General features: G+C 39.0%; 1 protein-coding gene across 2 annotated transcripts in view; it reads right to left on the bottom strand.

Annotated features, from left to right (window-relative positions):
* The window catches only part of ptprn2 (protein tyrosine phosphatase receptor type N2), a 189,893-nt gene that overhangs the window by 43,343 nt on the left and 124,350 nt on the right, over positions 1-22,200 (bottom strand). For both annotated transcript variants that reach the window (XM_036521610.1, XM_036521609.1), the window contains one exon: positions 3,172-3,384. In XM_036521610.1, the coding sequence (XP_036377503.1) occupies positions 3,172-3,384 (213 nt within the window). The remainder of the gene's footprint in view (positions 1-3,171; positions 3,385-22,200) is intronic.

Consider the following 22,200-nt stretch of genomic DNA (forward strand, 5'->3'; position numbering starts at 1 on the left):
CTACATTAATAATCGCCTGCTAATGGGAGGGATGACAGGCCACGTTTGAACTGGGCGGCGATGTTTGCACACTGTCTCAGACGCATGAATGCAAGAACTTTTCTGTAGCTCTTCCCCCTCTTTTTTTAAAAGGATGCAGCTCACAGGCGGCGGCGGTGGCGGCAGCGGCTCACAGTCTTAACGAGAGGGAAGTGAAACCAGCCCTACAGGTTGTTGAAAGAAGGCACGCTTCCCCCGAACGGGGGCCACTGTCTGCCTGATTAGCCTCTGACGCGTGCCTCGCCATTGTCTCTCAAACAGGCCCTTACACTCACATAAACCTCCTGTCTGCTTAGCTGCAGAGAGCACTGTTTAGCATGTTACAGTAATTTGGCCTGGCTTTGTTTGTGTAAAACACAATATATCACAAATTATAAAAGGGAAATAAGTGTACCCCCATAATTAAATATATTTCACGATATGTATATTATTTCCTGTTATTTGGGATTTGAATGTAAGTAATATGCCTATATTACCAGTGCCTGAAATTGTTTACCCTAGAAATTTTGGTGATGATTCCCAGTCCACCTGAATGTTTTGTTTTATTACCATGAGATTCAGTCCTTGCAACCATCTCATCTATCTCTGACCCTCATTATGTTTCACAGTTGTAGAAGTTTGTCTCTGTGTAACCTGCTATATTAACTACAATTGTAACACTATTTCAATCACTATTGAATGTACTGATTGATTACAGCTTGGTTAAGGTGGTATGTGTTGTATACAGTTGCATTACAGCAGAATGCAAAATATTTCATCACTATATGGCATATACCTTCAAGGACATTTTTGATTGTTGCAAAACTAATATATTCACATTTCAACAGGAGGTCATTTGAATATTCAAATCAAGGCCACAGAAAGCAGCAGTGAGGTTTCATATTGTGAGCATTCGGGGAGTTTTGAAGCCAACGTGCCATCAGACTGGGAAAAGCCATGCGTCTACTGCAGCAAAAAAACAGATTCTAATTACATGTACTGTAACTCAGCGATTCCCTGTACTACAGCAACATATTCTTCACAGCAGTTAAGGGATTCCCTGTTCACTGCTGTTCACACAGAGAGGACACAGACCCTGCTTGCCTGTGGGGTTTCCATTAAAGGAAAGCAGCAAACAACAATGCAAAAAAAAAAAAAACAAGAGGACAATTTCAGCAGACAAAACAGGCTAAAATTCCAAATGACAGCAGTGTGATGTGTGTTTTTTTATGGTGTTGGTTTTTGCTTTTGCAGAACTGTCTGTTATATTCTGTAAAGACAGATTCAGAGTACATGGTACAGGGCACAAACTACAGTAAAACAGGGTAAGTGCAGGGGAGGTGAAAAATATGTATTGGACATTTTACATGTCTATGTCCAGGCTGAGCCTGCCTACTTCCTACCCCCACCACCTAATATACAATATTACAATAAATAATACAATGCATACATAATGCAAACAGCATTTGATTGCATGATTCAGTATAATCTGTGATATTTCATAATTGCTGGTGATATAATTTGCCAGTGATTTTGGAACTCTGAAACTACAAAACTACTGTGGAGATTTGCCCAGTGTGTGGCAGGTTCATTTTAGTCGAGTTCATTATAAAATCAACCTCTATTCCTCTCGTGACCCAGGAAGGAATGGGTGTCAGGTAGTGAAATATAAACTATTTCTTTGCTAAAAGGCACATTTTTAATTATGGATTATATTAATTAGAACTGTCAGTTTTTGGTCCTGTTCATTATACAAGCCTGGCTCCTAAATGCTAATGTCTGCGGGTCAGTTCTGTTATAGAGCTATAACATACACTTCTAATCAGCCTTGCTGTCTCATAGGTCTTCCAAACAATAAGGCTGATGAGAAAATGTAGTATTCCCTTGAAATAGATAATAATTATCATTAATCAAATAGGCTTACAGAGGGAACCATCTTACTGCAATGCACATTTTCCTTAAGAGTTTGAGAGCTAAATTTAAGTGTGTTCGTTTTTAATATTCATAATACTTGCAATTTTAATACTCATGCAGCATGTATTTGCCAGTTGCTGAAATTCTTACATAATTTTCTGAATTCGAATTGAATTAAACAGATTTTTTTTAAAGGAACACTTGCTTAAATATGTTACTTAAAGTTAAGAACAATGCGCACCGCAGTTAGATTGAATCTGTGCCTCATACAGAATTCTCTGCTAAAGTTGCAATGAGATATGTAAGACTCAAGATACTGTCATTTCTTATATCATTATCAATCTGATCTTTCCATCACATAAATACTGAACATTGCTAAAGCAACAGCTTTGACATGAAGCTAACATAAGGCCAACACCACTCTTTTTTTTTTTTTTGAAAATGAATATAAAAGAAAAAAAAAAGGAAATATTACATTGTCAGATTCTAAAATGTTGATAGTACCTCTAAAAGCAATTGCAATAGGTATAAATCTCACATGAAATACAAAAAGAAATTATCAAAACAAAATTTCATAAGACCATTTTTTACTAAATTAAATTGAAATTAGACCATTTAACGGTCACTAATTGTACTATTACTATAATGAAGTAACAATATTTATTATAACTCTTAAATTTAACTACTAAAATGTGATCAGGCAATAATAAATCATGATGAAACTTTGTAATATGCAGCAATAATTCAAATTAACAACCACTCGATAATACAAGTGCTACAGTGAAGTAGAATATGCAGAACCACTTCCTATGGTACTTTACCTATGCTCTCCTCTATATCAGTGGCTCTGAACATACGATGAAGTGACAACATAAGCTTCAATAAAATATTCATATTCATAAAAAAAAAATGAAAAAAAAAATGTGTATGACCATTAGCCAAAGACATACTGAACTGTTGCACAAACTTTGAACTCAGTTGTACCCAAAGCAACCAGATTTTTTAAATTGCAAATTCTACAGCTGTCACAAATATCGTGAAATAATATCAATCATTACAAGGCACATATGCTCTTTTTTAAAAACACGAACACGAACACTTACACACACACACACACACACACACACACACACCCAACCAAATCAAAATTCAGTGGAAAAAGCTGCAAGATCAATATTTGCGCCCAGTCAGGGGACGTTCAGCTGCAGCAGGGTTAAAGGTCATGAAGGCTCCTCTTACCTGATAGGTGGCAGTAGCATCAGTGCTGGTGTCAGTCCCCAGGCCAGAAAGCTTCTCCTTCAGCTTCTGGTGAGAGCGATGGCGCTGGCAGTAGAGCACGCCAGAGCCCAGCAGCACTCCAATGATACACACTATGGAGACCACTGTCAGCACCAGGAACTTGGCCGACTCCGTTCGGCTGTACTTGGTGGGTTGAAGGTTCAGTTTGCTTTTCTGAAATTAAGAAGACAGACACATTTTAATGGGAGTGTTTGCTGAATTCACCCTCACAGCTGTAATTAAGAAATTCTGCATGCAAAATATTTTGGTAGTGCTATTCCATTTAAACATTGCACAATGGTGATAGGGCGATGTAGCAATCATAAGTGTCTTTGGAAAGAGTAGGGTGTCAGGTTATTCCTTCAAAATCTAGTGTGTGATGTGGTTTTATTTCAAAACATCTTTTTAAAAGCATACTAAAATCAAAGCACTTTTCCTGACTGATAGATGTAGTAACAATGTACAAAGGATGTAATTTTCCAATGATGGCTCAGTTTAGACAAATCCTTCCTACATTAATGGACCCATGAGATGTTGCAACGGGACATCATTTTTTTTCAGATTTCTAAATATATTTAACGTGCTCTTCAGTTCCATTAAACTGCAACCAAAGCAAGTATTGGCTATTCATTGGGGCCACCAGTGTGTGAACAATGGTACGATGATTCAACCTAGCTCACTGCATGATAGAGCTATCTAAGGCAACAAGAACGCAAGGTATAGATGAATGGATGAATCTCCCATATTTCACTCAGGCTAGTCCAACAATCCCTTTTTTTCCACAATTATTGAAGGAACCCCCCCTTTGGAAAAACTGCACTGGCTTTCACAAGATGGGAATAATTAGCTGCCCATTTCTGCCACCCTTTTTCATAGTGTTGCAAAAAAAAAAATGGATTTCCACCCCCTGCCACCCTACTGTCTCCCCCCCCTTCCACCATTAAGAATGCCAGGCTAGGCTATTCATTATCTTGTTCTAATAGTAATTTTATGCTGTGCATTCAGTTCAGCAGCTCCTATTTTCTCCCCCTGTCTTGCACGGTGTAAACACTGACTCCTCTCAGAACGTAAAGGCTCATTTTATCTTGCCATCATAGAGGCCACCGAGCAATTATCGTCAGTCTTGACTGTAAAAGCTTGTCCCTAATTAGCCCCCTTGCCTTCGGTTTGCTGGATTAAGCCTGGGCCCGGGCTCTAAGTTAATGGAAACATGGTTTGAAAGGGGGCTCCAGGATGGTCCTGCTTGGTAATGTTCTACAGAGGAGGCTTGTCAGATTGTTAGCCCCAGGAGGTGGAGCGACAGCCAGTGCTAAGCCGGCGAGCATTGTGGGGCATTGTTTCAGAATGCCTGTGTGGTTGAATATCCTGTTTTTTTTTTTTAGGGCTGTGCAGATCAGTAGCAGATTTTATTCTTAGCTGCTGTATTCACCACCTTGAAAGAACGACCCAGAGACTGGCTCAAAGGCGGAAAAACTATAGGCCCAGCGAGAAACAAACCATGTATCTGCATTCTGAGCCCCCAATTTAGCGCTAGAGGAGAAAAGTCTGGTAATAGAAAGAAAAAAAGGCCTATTTAAAAAATAGAGGCGAATATTGTGTGTATGCTTAATTCTTTATTTTTTTCACATCCCTAGATAGATTGGCATCCATTACTTGTCAGGAAATTAAGAAAAAATTACAATGGTTTTTTTTATTACATTTTTTAAATACAAACAGGCATAAAAGCAGAACCCCCACATATCAGCAACGAGGCTAAAATTCTTCACCTGAACCAGTTATTGCAATCTCTGCTATATACAATTGCTCATTAACATGCTGCCCTTATATAAGTAATATTGATTACAACCAGTGTACCCTGACTTCACCCTCTTCATCAACAACAGAGAGACTGTCAACAGCAGAGGCCTTTAGATCCAGTGTTAATATTCAAGAAAAATGAGTTTGACTGCTTTTCAGGCAAGCTGTATTGGTACAGCACTCTCAACAGATGAAGTAATTTAAAATAAAAATATAGCCAAATTAGAGAGCGAAATGTAGCATTGTGCACAGCGTATGGGGAAAGGCTTAACAATACATAAGACCATTAATTCAAATGCATGGAAAACTGTCGAAAGCAGGCATTAGAAAGTGTGCATCTCCAATGAAACAGCTTTAGAATCCACCCCTCCCTCTCTCTCAATAGGCTTAACACTTTCAATCGAATTACATGAAAAGATGTTGATGAATGGAAGATTGCGGTTAGCTAAATAATGTCTACAATTAATTATAACTAAACAGAGCAAATGCATTTAGATTTCCTAATTATGTTTGGTGAAACACGGCCACAAGATTGACAAACACAAATACAAAAATGCATGTATGAGCGCATTGAAAACGTCCAGCACATTGTCCAGTTTATGTTCACGCTTGTTATTTCAAAGTGGGGGGAATAGCAGAAGAGATATTCTAATCTGATGTACCATGTTGATGGGACACCAAAGAAAAAAAAAACACACAACCAGTCTAAATTTAAAATTTAAAATAAACCTGATTTATAATTAATTTAATGCCATCTCGGTATAGAAAATGTTAACAGCCAATAAAAACAGTTTTATCAGAAATGCAATATATTTTAGACAGAAATAAACCATTAGGAACTAATGAAGAAAGGCTTAGAGCTATGAAACAATTAGTGTTCCAATTCATCTAGAACATTCTCAATTTTCTGACCCAACATTGCCCCTCAAAATGTTTTTTTTCCCCTTAAATTATTTTGCAGGAGTTCTTGTCTGTCTGTTTATACACAATTAACATTGTAAAGTGTTATTAAGAATGGCACACACAGAAGCACTCCTGAGGCCAATCTTATCTGAGTGTTTAAACATTTGAAGTCATTTTCGTGAGTGAAGAGATGAACAGTTGAAATAATTTGTTGTTTAAAAATTGCTGTGGTATTATTCATTTTTGACAAAATACAACCAGAATTTTTCCTAATCAAGATTAAAGGCATTTATTTAGGAAACTCTCCAAGTTGGAAAAAACATTGCTAAACTCTTTCCCTATCTTCCAATGATGTGTCCTTTTCAGAAGTCCTTTTAAAAAGCTAAGTCTGAGAGTATTGTTTCCAGGAACAAGGAAAGAGAGCTCCCTTTTATGCTAAAGGACTTTTGTTCATTTGTCAAGAAGAAATTAAACTTGCAAATTTCAAATTCACGTAGAGACACATACACTGACATGCACAGCATCTCCTTACAGAATATTTTAAAAGGCCAGAAATACATTGCAGTTACTGTGTAGACCTTATTATTTTTTCCACAAGCACAGTTGGCTCAACAAAAACAACTATAGGTCAACCTTAATCTTTTCAAGGCAATTGTAGATCCACTCATTTTTCAGTTGAAATGAATCATCATTTCCCCTTTTTGTAGAGGAAAAAAACCCAAGCGTATTACTCACTTAAAACAACTACAAATGAACATTATAATGTTAAGATTTAATATTAATGCATTTATTATTTTCTTACAAAAAATCCTAGCCATTTTTTAAACATACACATACATTGCTGAAAGTTGCTACATATATGAGGGCTCAAGTCTTAGAACAGAACATCTCACAGATAACTTGCTGTGTGTGTAAGTAAGAATATAGCATAAAGAAATAAATATAAATGTAACACATAATGAAAATGAACACACCCATTTACGTGCATATGACATGGACATGATGTAAGAGCACCCAATCTTTGGAGTAATCGCAGCTTCTGAGTTGCTTAAATACAGAAACAGACCGACTTAAATTCTGAGCTGCCAGATCGATTCATCACCTGAAATACAGGCAGACTTATTAGCTCTTGCTATTTTCTTACGCTGGAAATTTGCTGAGACAGAGGGATTGAAAGGCGCTCGCTTTCTCCATGAGGGGGTATGAGGGATTAGGGAAATCCACAAAAGACAAAGGGCAGATGGATTTCTGGAGCTCTGGCTTATTCAAATGATTGAGAAAGGTCACAGCGAGAGGCGTCCATCCATTCATCTGTGAAGACACAATGATCTCTCCCCAACCTCTAGCAGCACAATACTTTTGAAAAGTTGTCGTATCCCCTTTCAGTAAACAACCACACACACACACACACACACATACACGCACATATACACCCACACACGCACACATACACAGACGGATTTTCACCTCAAAGATTCAAATTGTCCCTTTCAAATGGAGAATCACTTAAGCTTCAAATTGCTTTTAGATGATGAATGACTCGAAGCACATTTTAGGCAGATGTAGCCATTCACAGATGAAGGAAGCCCTAACGGCCTGGAAAGGTTATCTTCATTCTAACGTCTGAATTATTTGCACTTATATAAAATTTATCTGAGCGGTGAATGAAGCCTTGAGTAACACATATTATTTAATGTACTGATAAATATGACAAAATAATGGGTGTGGCAATATTTCTGATTGCATTGCAGTGACTGATTTTGAAATGTTAGCAGTGCTGATGCATGTGGTAACATTCCATTCATATGTATTTGCAAACAAGAAAGCTACAAATAAATTTAATGATACAACTACAGGAGTTTTGCAACAGGGACACATTGCAGTAGATCTGAATTATGCACAGCAAAATTTAAAACAAAACTGACAATGACCAAATTAAATATATGTTCCTGTTGTGAGTATACATGTGTTGTATAGTCATATATACATACAGAATATTGCTTATTTCTGAAGACTAGCCTGATAATGACTTTAAATCAAGACCATGCCTTCATACATGTTTTGTAAATTTGCCTAAAACCTTCACTCTGACTATCTTCAGAGTAGTAGAAAGATTAGTTGAAAATAGTAAAAATAGTAAAATATTCTAAACCACTGTCAGTGGACACCTGGGAAGATTACTTTCATGCATTACAGAATATTTATTTAACTGCAAATTATTTTCTGTTTAGAAGTGATACTTCCTTTCAACGAATTGATACATTCAGATAATTTAATACCAAGTTTTATAGTATTAGAAAAGTATGCAGAAGATATTGCATGCAGAACTTATGAAGTCATTATTGCTCTTCTTTTTAAAGAAACACTAGAACTATTAAATTGCTCCTGACAAGTGGGTAACCACAGACCAATATGATATACTGATCTTTGCTTTTGCTTACACCCTGTGAGTTTTGCGGAAAGCTCCCATACCAACTTGGAATTCAATTTCCCAGATGTGCACAGCGTTCCCAGAAAATGCAAGCACAACGTACTTGAATTTAGCTGCGGGAATGTGGGGTAAAAAACAAACCTTCACAAAATGCAGCAATATAAATTACATCTATAAAATAATGCAAGCCTGCATGCCTCTCTCCACAGCTCAGGAACGTGGTCAATACGATGATTACATAACAAATTCTATGCACCACTAACATTAGTCCACTACCTTGACAGTAACACTTAGGTGACAAACGGAAAGTGGGTCTCGAAGAAGGCATACGTACAAAACTACACTGCCCCACAAAGGTTCAAGTAAAGATAACCACACATAAATATTGTGCATTTTGATGACCTCGCTACAACGGATAAAGTATAACACCTAAGCTTGGTCATTCGGTATAGATTATAAATGGCACAGCCCATGTCTGGGTGATGAAATACACATCCTTAAGCCACCTAAGCGAGCCACAGAAAGCTCACATTTGCAGCATGTCTGAAAGCAATAGTCACACAGTACTGATCAAATCGAGGTAGCTGTATTAATGCATGCACACTTGCATATATTTACCTAAATCCATTCCGTTGTGAAGGACGGGGATTTTTCTCTTTTTCTCTGTTTTTTTTTTTTTTTATTTTTTTTTTTTTTGTCCGTGAGGATTGCGGATCTCTCGCCTATTCCAGAGGACAGTGTTTCTAACAGGCGTTAGCAGCACCAGCAGCTGCTCTGTAGCCTCCCTCTCAGTTCCGAGACTAAAAGTTAGCGGCAGCTCCAATCCGCCTCAGTTGCAACAAAGGCTGTGCTTGCCTGTCACGCTCTCATCCAGGAGGAGAGAAAAAGAAGAAGAGGAAAAAAAAACGCCCGCCAGATTTCAAGTCTTACAGAATTCGGCAGCAGGGCAACTGAGCCCCTCCGGTGATCATGTGCCTTTGAAAAGGAGAGATGTGTTTTTTTTTTGTGACCACAGAGTGTAGGTCTGAGCCCCTCCTTATATTCAGGAGCCCCGGAGTCCCTGTCTGTAGCACATGTCATATCCACTGGTTGCTATAGTAATGCCTCCACATGTTGCCGACAGCGATTGCTTAAGGAGGGCTGACTGCTAATAAGCTTGCGGCTGAGAGTGAATATGAATGGACATTGGGTTTGTCACTCATTTGTAATGCTGCTTGGGGTTTCTTTTTTGTGAATTACTATTTTTTTCCTCCCTCTCTCTCTGTCTCTCCCTCTCTGTCTCTCTTTCTCTCTCTCTCTCCCCCCTCCTCTCTCACACTTCTCTCTCTCTTGCCCATGTCCCGGCATTAGATTAGAAGTGAAAAGAATGGAAACAGCACTGACAATGCTGAAAGCGTAAAAACCACATGTATGCATGTACACACACAGATGGATGACATAAACAAAGATAAATGATCTTAGTGCTTTTTTTTCATTTTCTTGTGGCTCATTATGGGCAATGTACTGTGCTTATCTTCCCCAGGAATCTAAGGAAAATCCTATTTAATAGGTGCTGTGCCTATTCATCTCTAATTCCAGTGACAATTTTAAATTATTCAGCAGTCGAATTTGCAGTTATAAATGATTTAAATGTGTCTTTGCAGGCCTTTTTTTAGGAATGAAAGAATACACATCAAAATTTACTACCGTAGGTTTTGTGAACAGCACAACGCAAGTGCCGGAATTAATTTTATTTATTTAATAAATAAATAAGACTGTACGCATGGTGTTTTGCACAACATCTTTGTTTATCAATCGAGAAGAAACACTTTCGACAGAACAAAAAAAAAAAAACCCCACAAAACCCTGATGGAGTTGCCAGTGAAACAATATTCCCCCAGCAAACAAATCCACAAATAATACTAATTAGTTATTAGTTTGAGAAAGAATGAGGGAATAGAGAGGAACAGCTGCAGCAAAGAGGGAGGAGGGGGGGATTAAAGAAAGTGGAGAAAAGAGAAAGAGGCAGAATAGAAGGAGATCCTGTCAAATGCAGATGACGGGTCCGGGGAGTGCTCTTCAGTTTGTCTTTCCATTCAATACCACTCCTACCGCGTTCCTCCATTGTTTCTCTGCGTGACAGCTGGAACAGGCAGGCCGAACCCAGGACAAAACAAGGCCTTTCACTCCACACCAGGCTGCTGCATTGACTAGGCAGAATAGATGCCACAGTGAGGTCCAGCTTAGAGCCTGCAGTCTCCCGTTTCCCCCCCAAACAGTGCCCGGCTGCTTATTTAAGGTCACTACATTACAGGCCCCCGGTTCAGTGAAATTTTAAAGAACAGCTGCCCCCCACCCCCACCCCCAACCTCCCAAAAACTCCACTCAACTCCACTCCATTCTAACACCCTTTCAACACCCTTTTTGAGGTATTGACTGTTTGAGATTTGAGTGAAAATATTCTCATTAGTTCTGTGCTTGACGTACACACTTATTGATGGTGACTTACCCATTCTACTTTTTCTATCGATTACTATGGCTTCTTAAAGCTGAAAATTCAGACGACAGGGTGCAAAACCTGTGTTTCACCTGGGAATTAAACCAGTGGTTGAAAGTCTGAAGGTCTGTACTGAAGGTCTTGTCTGGTATCGAATTTTACATCACACAGTACTGAGACTGATGATTTACTAATCTAATCGTAAAGTTAAAAAAAAACTATGCCAATGCATAAAATGGTGTATGATGCAAAAGTTCATCAGTAAAAAAAGGCAATTCTACTCACTCATTTTATTTAGCTTATTACAAAAAAAGTAATTTAACAGTTCCATTAAAAATGCAGACTAGCTTCCAAGTGAACAACTAGCTAACAATATTAGGTTGATCACATTAGATAAACAAGCAAGTTGATTTCAGAAAATGAAACACAAATTCAGTAGCAACTGCAAACGAGCTTGCCAACATATTAAAGCAGTTGCTGGTTTCAGCTAGTTGGCTAACTGCATTGCGATAGAGCCATCAGTCTGATCAGCCACCTATGCAAATATGAATGAACCCTTTCTGTCCAAAATGTTTAATATTGTGCTAACTTTACCTACACATACTTAAGATATCAGTGCACCCCTGAACACCAGTCAATGAACAGTGGTAAGTATCAATTTTTGATCCCCAAAGAAACAGCTTTACATATAGTATGCACACAAACATTATTTTCAGACATGAAGGCTAAACATCAAAGTAGGTCCTTCACCTTTTGAGTCTCCACCTCCGAAGAGAGGGAAAAACAATGTGACAATTAATCCAGTACATCCACCCCAGAGCTGAGAGGCGAGCTGTGATTCATGCAGCTGAATGAGCAATTTTAAAAAGGCTACGTTGCCAGGATGAAAGTAATATACTGGCACTAATAACTACTTTGTTCATCTGAAATACCTGTATTATTTGTGGGCTGATTATGGTAATATTTTCTACGCAGACAGTTGGATAACATACTGGTCCAAAACACGGTTTCATTGTGTTGAGGATGCTCATATTGGCTGGTTCCAGCAGCCGCTTATAAATCCATGCGGCACATGTGAGGAAAGAAAGGACAAGCAAGGTGGGCGTAGAGTGACTGAGAAAGTAGAAAACAGTACAAAAAAGTGAGATTAACAAGCATTCCATTGTATGGTGTGTGTGTCACCATTTTGATTTTGTACACTTCTGGCTGTAAGTGATTTTGTTAGTCCTATTTTAGTTTATTCAGTTCAACATGGCAATGTTATTGTGACCCAAAACAAGAGACAATCTCTTCACAGCTGTACCCGGATGTGCACACTGCACAGTATTAAATCCTGAGTCATTCTTTATGGAAAGACGGCTGTTTTGAGTGTTTTGAGTAATAGGTGAATACAGAACAGATGGGGCAAGGAAGACAGCTGATCTCTCCACTGCAGTTTGAACCATTCTGCCATTTAATTTGCTTATTTAATGTCTGGTACAGCGTTTGTATTTTGGTTTTCTCATTACCAAAATAATTGTGAAATCTTGAGTGAAGAATTATGTTTTTGTAATCACTGTCCTGTTTTCAACAAAGCACTCTACAGCAACATTATAATAGTGCTACTGTCAGTACTTTGTCCCCCTAGCTGTTTTGGTGTTTCTCCCTGGCTGTCAGTGTCGTCCATGTGCTTTTGTTTATGGTGCCCATGTGTTCTGGCCCTGCCCCGCTCTCTGCCCTGTCCCCGCCCACCTCATTTCCTGATCGCCTCCACCTGCCTGCCTGCCCACCTGCATCCCATCTCCTTGTCAGCCCAGCCCTTTATATTCCCTGCTTGTCTCTGTCTTATTGCCAGTTTGTCTCAGTGTTTCCTCTGTTACCTTCCCGATTTGTTACTCATGTTGCTGATCCTGTACCGACTTCTGCCTGACTTGCTACCTCGTCCCTGCCTGCCGTCCTGCCTTGGTTGCCTGATCTGCCTGCCTTCCCAGTTTTGACCCAGCCTGTTCCTGTTTCAATCACCGCTCCCTGTTTGTTCTGCTTCGGACTGTCTTCCTGGTTTTTTGACCCTGCCTGTACTGCCATCACGAACTTGCCCTGTGATTCGAATAAAGCCGCTTGGAACCTGAATATGCCTGGTCTGCGTTTGAGTCCATGCCTGTGCCCTGACAGCTACACTACACAGAATATGATTGCTGATACAGTATATGGACAAAAGTATTCGGACACCTGACCATTACATTGTAATGACATTGTACTCAAATACATATACTTTAACATGGAGTTGGTCCCCCTTTTGCAGCTATAACAGCTTCCACTCTTCTTGGAAGGCTTTCCACAAGATTTTGGAGTGTTTCTGTGGGAATTTGTGCCCATTCATTCTGTAGAACATTTATGAGGTCAGGCACTGATGTTGGATGAGAAGGCCTGGCTTGCAATCTCCGTTCCAGTTCATCCCAAAGGTGCTCGATGGGATTGAGGTCAGGGCTCTGTGTGGGTCAGTCAGGTTCTTCCACACCGAACTCATCAAACCATGTCTTTATAGTCCTTGCTTTGTGCACTGGGGCACAGTCATGTTGGAATAGAAAAGGGCCTTCCCCAAACTGTTGCCACAAAGTTGGAAGCATAGCATTGTCCAAAATGTCTTGGTATGCTGAAGCATTAAGATTGCCCTTCACTGGAGATAAGGGGTCTAGCTTGGGCTAAAAACAGGTGTGGCCAAACACTTTTTTCCATATAGTGTATATTGACTGGTTGTTATCCCTGCAACACTACACATTACACAGAAATAAATCATAGATTCATATGAATTCACACAACTTAAAAACAAGCATTGGTATACTGTAAATTAAATATAAGTATTTATAATTACATGTGTACTATAAGTACAGCGCACAGCATGTTCAGAAATACTGCTGTGCATCTCTGCTCTCTTCTAAAAGCTTGTATAATCTTAATGGCACATTCATTTATTGTTTTTTCTTAAATTCCAGCTTCATATTATACATCACAAATAATCAACTACATGAATCATTTCATTATGCCTACACAATGAGCAATTATTTTGGAAATCAATTTCAAAACAATTCAAAATCTACAAAGGACTAGAATGGACTAGAGTGAGAAATGAGGCATTTTCAAATGCACAGAACTCTCCATGTTTCACAGAACACTCTCTTTCCTTCCAAGGTTAAGGTGTTGGTGCATGCAATGACCCTCCATCTCTTGGAAATGAGATGGTTAACACTGATACATGGTGCCAGGCTAACTGTATGAGATGGGAGATAGTTGACCAGCCCCGGTAGCCAGGGCCACAGACCCAGGGAAAGTTGTGGAAGTAGAGCTGGGATGCAGCATCTGTGGGAGTTGGGCACAAAGGCAGCATTTCACGCTACACACAAACCACGCTGTATTTTTTTTTTTTTCACGGTCACAAAACGAGTTGGGCCTTACTCCTGAGGCTCATCTGGTGAGGAAGGGACAAATTTCAAACTCTGAGGATCGCACCACACGCTCACTGAAAAAAAAAGAGGAAAGAGGAAAGAGGAGGTCTGGTTCTGCTCCTACGGTGCACCAGAAGAAACAGACACCTCATGCTGCTGCCTTGAAAACCCATTGTTCCCATGTTTACAGTCCTCTTCCTCCTCCTTTTATCACAGGCTCTGCTGATACCAAACTCCAACTTTTTAGCTTAGTTAAAATCCCTCTTCCCAAGACAAAAAACACAAAACTTATTTTCAACATTTTAGCGGTGTTAACACTCCATTGTCACTTGCAAAGCAGTAAGGTTTCAGGTTTCTTTTCAAATGCTGCTGTTTTTATATGGCAAGATGTATAAGTGTATCATATGTTTGAATTAGATGCTCATTGTTGGTTCATCACAGACAGTGAGCCATGGGCTAAAAGCTGAATAAAAAAAAAAAAAAAAAAAAGCTTCTCAAACATTCCTCTGTTACCCCGCTGCAGGCATTGGGGATTTATCTCTGTAAAGGAACTTTTATACTCCTTCAAAACAAAAGTTGAAATTCCGTTCATTTTCAGCTATAAACGTGACAAAATCAAGAAAAGGTATGCTGTTCACTGCTATCCAGTGAATTTTCCTAAGGAACAATGAATGTTAAATAAGCATTTAGAACTAATCTGTTTCCTCTAGGTCAGCTTGGTAGTGACAATAGCCAAACACTTTACGGTCTTGATCATGGCATGAGACTTTACAGCTGTGAGATTATCTCTTGTGAGGCTGAGAACAGGTCATTGTGTATTTGCACAATGGACCCCATTCCCACCACACATACACACATAAACACACACATGCAAACACACACTCAATGCCTACAAAATGCCTACAACCATTTTATCTAATAGCGCACTGCATATGGCTTTGTGGGCAGTGATGTTATTCTCATTCTCATTGTGTTGACACAGCCCTATAATTTATCCAGAATAATGTGTTCACAAGATGATTTGTGCTCTCACAAAATGTGTTAATGTAACTTTATAATGACTTTCCATATCCATTCAAAATGCCAATTAATAATGTGGTTTGTTATATTGCATTAAATGAAATATGAACCACCTCTGTGTCTCACTTCACCTCATTGCTGTAGTCCCTAATACCATACTCACTGCAATAATGCATCAAAACTAATGAGGCATCATTTTCCTGTTTCATTACGCAACTCAGACACCATTCCACTGTTTTAAATGTTGCTAATCAATTTATCTTAAGGTGTATTAAAATCTGTACAGCATATGCAGTGTTGCATAACTGCAGAAGGTTGTATATGCCTGCAGTTGTCTCCATCGCCAAAGAAGAAATTAGGACCAATACGTCATTCAAGGCAAGATTCACACTGTGTACTGAAGTCAAGCTGGCAAAATCGTAGGAGTAGCAGGATGGAAAGCCAATGAGATGTCAGCCACCTGTCTTTCCATATAGACACTTCATAAATGTCTCCTTTCACACTGATTCCAACCCTGCTTAATCACACTTGACATCATTTTGACTGTCTTTACTGACACTAGAAGTGGTGGTAGTACAGGAATATGACTTGAAATATTCAAATTACTGCCACGTTCCCTGTGCCCAACAGAAGCAATGAGAGAAAAGATGAGGTTCTGTCAAGAACTCCTTGCTGTTTTGTTACAGCTCCTGATTCATGACAACCCTGACTACCAATCATCCAATGAGTGTCACAAAGAAAACTTTAAATGTTGCCTGACCAGAATATTACTCAATTCTCCTACACCCTCCCCTGCCTCCACTGGCTTACTGGCCCCATACAAAGGGTCTGCGTCCCCTGCCCTACACTGTCGTTAGTCCAACACACTCTTCAGATTAGAGTTTGTCAGTTGGGCTCCCCCGAAAGGCAGGGTCAGTGCCACACAGCTGCATTCATTCAGTATGTACAATTCTAAGAAACATTTCGCACTTACAAGAGGTTCTGGCTGATGCGCATCTGAAGGCCATGTCTCACTTTCATAGAGTGGGGAGACATTCGTGAGAGTGATTAGCGATCAGAGACATGAGAATTCATTGGCTTTGAAACTCTTCTTTATGTCAGCTGCAAATCTACATGATGAAGGTTAAGAAAAAGGCAAAAAAGTTGAGTTGAAGCAGAGGATTGCTGGGTGGCAGAGTGAGATTGCATCAGAAACTGTGAGAAGAAAGTGATGCAGAATTCACTGGCTGAGACCTATAAAGAAAATGAAACACAATGACTGCTCTCAGTAAGGGTCTGGTTCTGACAGAGCAGATCAAGACCTGGAAATACATGCTGTTCAATCTTAAGTCAAAAGCACTGGTGTTACAGAAATTATGAAAAATGCATTAAAAATGACTTTCTAGTAAGAAGAACAGGTGAATATTTTGAATTCGCTATAGAGCAGTTGTGCAGGAGTTCACTAATCAAGAGCTCTGTAGCAATGTCTCCCTTTGAATTCAAACCCAAGTCTCCATGGCTCTGTCCAGAGCTCTTTTCTAACACTGCTTGACCAACAGGCAGAATGGATGGCAGTCTGCCTGACCTGTTAATTCGGCTCCACACCTCTTATCAACATCCGTAACAGAAGGCCAATATTTGCATGTGGGCACAAGGAATAGTTTATCATTTTTGAGAGAAAGGATAATACATTTCAGGATGGAGTGAACAGTCTGAACATTAAACGTAGCATATTAATCCTGGGTACACCATCAAAACAGAGCTTCTCAGCACTGATCCAGACATAGGGAAGATCCATCAAGCAAATTTGTCACAGCAGACTTTAGGTGAACAAATGAAGCTGAGGACAGCATTACTGGAGTAAACATCCACTCCATCCTATAAAAAGGAACGTGTCTCATTCACACACGCATACTAAAATCAGCTTCATCTTAAAGAGGCGTTCCAGACACAGACGCATAATAATGTTCTCCACATCCTCAAAAGAACCTGCTCCATGCATACATTCACATTAGACCTTTGTGTTAAGATCACAGGTCAACATACTGTGCAAATAGAGAAAGCAAGAAAAAAATAAAATAAACAGTGAAACCTATAGTAAAATTAATACCATTGTTACGAATATGGAAAAAATTTGTTAGAGACTTAGAATGATTGTGATAAATATTTTATATCATATCCAAGCAGTACTGTTAGCGCAGCTATGTTTTTGCAGAGGAAAAAAAGGAATTAGACATCTCTGCGCTGCCAGGAAATTGGACTGAATACTTCATCAGATACTCCTGTTTTTATTGTTTCCATTGTTGCAATATAAAAAGTATGAGAAGAACATTACTCTCAGCTAGGGTGTACTGGCACTTGTTATTACAAACACCAGACTAATTCTTTTTCTTGAATGTACAAAACTCAGCGGTACTGTTGTACATGCTGTAGTTTTTGGATGTTTTTTCTCTTACAAATTAATATTTATTACTCTAAATATTTCTTTTCAAAGACAAAAACTAAACAAGTAAAACTTACATTTCATATTATGTTGTATCTAGTCCTTTCTTTTAAGTAATTGAGATAAGAAGTAACAGTGTTAACATCAGTTTACCATTGAAGAATGCACTTGCTATTAATGTAACTAAGGATATCAATACACTGTACTGACCATGTGAGGGAAAAGTACAATCATTGGAGAGAGAGGTCAATTTGATATACATATAAATGAATGCATAGTTGCTACACAGACCAGTCCTGAAGATGTGAAAACCAGAAACTGTACTATAATATGCTCTAAAATGACTGTGTTTCATTTTTGCTTTTACATATGTGGTCTGTGTCTTTGTCCTTTGGTTTACTGGCTTATCAGGTGGTACCCTGATCAATTAGATGTGGTTTGTGGAGATGTTTGTGAGGTTTGAGAGTGAGGAAGTGTGCTCTGGGAGAACCCGCAGGGAGGACACAGTGGTTTAGTAGCAACTGGGGGCACTGACCACACTTCCCCTTTCCTGTCTCTCCAGCCAATTTTTCCCCCATGAACTACTCCTCAAAAGCATCACATCAAAACTTTGATTTCAACTGCCAATCAAGACCAATTGACCAACTGCTGTAAAAAGGGTTTGTATGACATCTGCTTGAATGGTCACTGTTTTGTATAATGAATTTTCATTCATTCATCCTTATTTCTGCATGTTGAAGATTTGTTTTCTTTTAAGTCAGTTCAGTTATGTTATCCATCAAAACAGATGGAGAAGATTTACTCCTGGAGTTTTATTGTAGGCTGCTACTACTAAAGAACCAAGGAAAAATTCTCAGCTCTTGTCATTTTTAGGGATGTCAGGAAGCTTTTCTTGTGGCTGTTAGTCTAAGAAAAAATGGTTCATATAATATCTTATTACATTGTTCCTTCATGACATCTCTCATTCTTCTGGATTATATCTGCTGCCACTCGAATTGTTCATATGAAATGCAATCTATGATGTGCTGTGACAACTTGTTTTTTAAGACCTGCTGTATCAAATGAGATTTGATTGATTGACTGTTTGATTTTTCCCAGCCAGTGTGGGCCCCGCAATCCGCGGATCCAAAGCCTTGAAACAGACCACGTGACAAGCGAGAGGAAAACGTGACCGTGATGGTTTTAATTAAACAAGCACATCTGCTTCTGATTCCGAAGATGCAGCATACGAATGAATGGGGACGTGGCAGAAGACAGCAGCTGTTAATCTCCAATATGAGGCCCCCTCGTTCTGTAATCAATACAATACTGCAATGATAATTTGCGCAGGCTTGTTTTTGGCTCATTCCACCTCGCGTGCACAAGTTGTGGCTTAAGAAGCTCGGGTGGGAGAATGTGTAGCTACGGTGTTGCCCCGGTGTTCCTTTTCAGATTAGCTTGTTAAAATAGGGCCTCTTCATTGTCTAAATCCAAAGCCTGAGCATTAGCATGGCAAGCGGTTCAAAGCCACGAACACACCGTTGATCAAGGTGAATGCTATGCCTGTCTTCTTGCTCATCCTTAAACCCAGATTTAATCCCCTGCACGTTCCCAACAGCATTCAAAAAAAAAAAAACAGAGAATGATGACAGCAACATCGCAAAGTATAAAAAATGTATAGGGTTCCAGAGGAAAAAGGAGTTGAGACAGGGAATCTGCCGAATCCTACCCCCCAAGCATTTCCAGGGGAACACAAGGGATCTAACTGAACTCAGAACCCTGTATGTGTGTGCAATGTACAATACTTCAGTGCATGTTTACCAAATGTCTTTTCATTGTAGACTGTATGGTATTACATGACACAGAGTTTGTGCTGCCTGGATTCACAAGAGCAAAAAATAATTACGACTTCAATACTGCGGGAATTAAGCTAGTAAGTGTTATTTAATGTGACATTTGCTTGAAAGCAGCACCGAATGCCATTTTACTAAAATCAATATTAAAAGAGGGGTCAAGGAGAAATCTACAGAATATATTTATTATAAATGCAGTATGAGACAACCTGATAATTCTGAATAGTCGGTGAATTCACTGGACACTCTTCACATTCTTAATTCACATGACACGGATAATGACAATAAGACATTGATCAACAGTCATTGTTCTTAGCTCCGTCACATAGCTGGAGCTGTAGAAATATATCAAATAGCTGCTTAAATTCTTTACTGTAGGTGAGATGGAAACTGCTTTGCAGCTAGATTGAAAAGATCCCGCAGTGTGAGATGGGTGAAATGAATCAGATGCACTATGAGCTCATGCCAGCTCAGTTTCTGCAGTTAAGCACCTTATATCAGAGTTTACTTCAGTGTGTTTGATAAACAGTGTGAAACAGTGAAAGCATTTCCATTACCCCCTCCTCCTTTTCCTTACCACACCCTGACACCTCTGAAGCGATTAGGAAGGAGAAATCAGTACAGTCTATTTAAACAGTAAGTTAAACACAATAAAGCAACTAAAACATCTGTTTGTGACAAAACTCTTGAACTTTGGATGGTATTCGGCAGACTTTATTAGTGGTCTGATTGTTCAATCCTGGACATTTTTGTCAGGTCAATATACAAGCAGAAATTTAGCATTTTCTGAATTTGTTATTCAAATTAAAACCACGTCACCGAGCTGGACGACTGAATTCCATCCTCTCAGATGAAAGCTGCCTGATATTCAAGGCTAGGTTGTATGACTGGCTAATTAAACAGAACATCTCTAAATTGTGCTCCATGACATGGAAATTCATGGTCATATTGTAAAAGAACTCTGGTGTTGTCACCAACTTTAATTCCAATTAAGTCAACAACATCTCCTCCTCAATAAATCATTAAAACTTTTTGACATATCATTCCCTTCTCTGAATACTAGACAATACTAATACTAGACCAGACTATAGTTTAATTAAATAAGAATGTAAAAAAAACTGTTAAGTTTCCATGATTATTCAATCTCACTCATGCAGCCGTGTAACATAACAACCACCACATCCAGCCAAAACAAACATCTTGAGATGATGGCGCTTTTTTGTCAAATTAAAGTATCAACTCTTTGTAAAGTTCAGACTCTATTTTGAATAAAAGGAACCCCACAGCTTCCTGTTTCAGCAGTGGCATGTGGGTGTGCAGCAAATATGTTTTAACAGATGGTTATGACAAATTATGTATCGGAAGAGTTCAACAACGGGAGGTCTGAGCTATACCAGGTAAAAGAGTGATTCAGTTCCTACAAACACAGATCTCTTGAGTTACATCCTTGACATAAATAAAATGTGAGATCAGAGACAGACATACTGTTCATTCCTATTATTTACAGTGTTACATCCATCAGTGAACTGTAAAATGAAGGCTACTAAAATACAGCTGCTAAAAAATACTGAGCAGCAATACGCTCATGTAGAATGACTTTATGAAAAAAAAGAAACATAAAGTCACATTTGCACATTAAATGGATGCATTAAAATTCAGAATTTTAGCTCACATAATTCTATACATATTCAGTTGAGATACACAATACTATGGAAACAAATATAACTGCAGCATGACTGTCTGAGCTGCAAAACTCACATCTGCACACGTGACAGAGTGCTGTCACCCAGGTTCGAGGCCGGGTGGGGCTGACTGCTCTCGCCCTTCACTACAACAAACATTATGCAAATGCACATTGCACACAGGTGTGACTATTTAGCTCACACACTGTACATATGGCTGTACGGCTCACACACATGTGACTACTCTGTTGACATGCATGTAACTGTATGGTGTGCTCGCATTTGACTACACACATATATAAATATACTGCATGTGCAAGTGCAAAGCTAAAACACCCATGACTGTGCAGTGCATGCTGATGCAACCAAGCAGCATGCTCATAATATTACACAAGGCATAGATTTCAACTGTGTGGGTTTCATTGGCATGCTGAGGAGACAAGCGTGCCTAACTATCAACCTTGAGGCTCTCCAAAATGTAATAAAACTTTATGTCGGCCGATGTAAAGACCATTTCAAATAATCAACTCTGCTATTCAAATGCAGCTAATCATTTATTGAGCCAGTGTAATTGTTTCATATTTTGGCCTGTTTCAAAGACAATCAGTCAGCTCTGCAACTGGAAAAACTCAGTTCTCCAATCAGAATCCTGACGAGGGCATGGTGGAAACTACTGGTCTGAGACAGACAACGTCAGCATGTATGTTTCCTGTCGATTTGAATTTGGCTTCCCACACATCAAACACTATTACCTCGGGTGTCCTTGAGAAATTAAGGATAAGGCCAGATTAATTCAGATTAATTCATATCAGTGGATTCTTCAATTGTCATCTGTTAAAAGTGTCTAACACACAGACCCCACAGAAATAACAAAAAATTACTCTCAGCAGCATTTACAAACTAACAATTAAAATAAGTCCTCATCTGCAAAGGTGTTCACACTGCGTGCCTTGTGTCAGCTTATATTAAGCTATCCCTGTATTGTTCAGTCAGAAAATGAAACAG

The sequence above is a fragment of the Megalops cyprinoides genome, chromosome 2, assembly GCF_013368585.1.
Source record: "Megalops cyprinoides isolate fMegCyp1 chromosome 2, fMegCyp1.pri, whole genome shotgun sequence".
NCBI classification, from domain to species: domain Eukaryota; kingdom Metazoa; phylum Chordata; class Actinopteri; order Elopiformes; family Megalopidae; genus Megalops; species Megalops cyprinoides.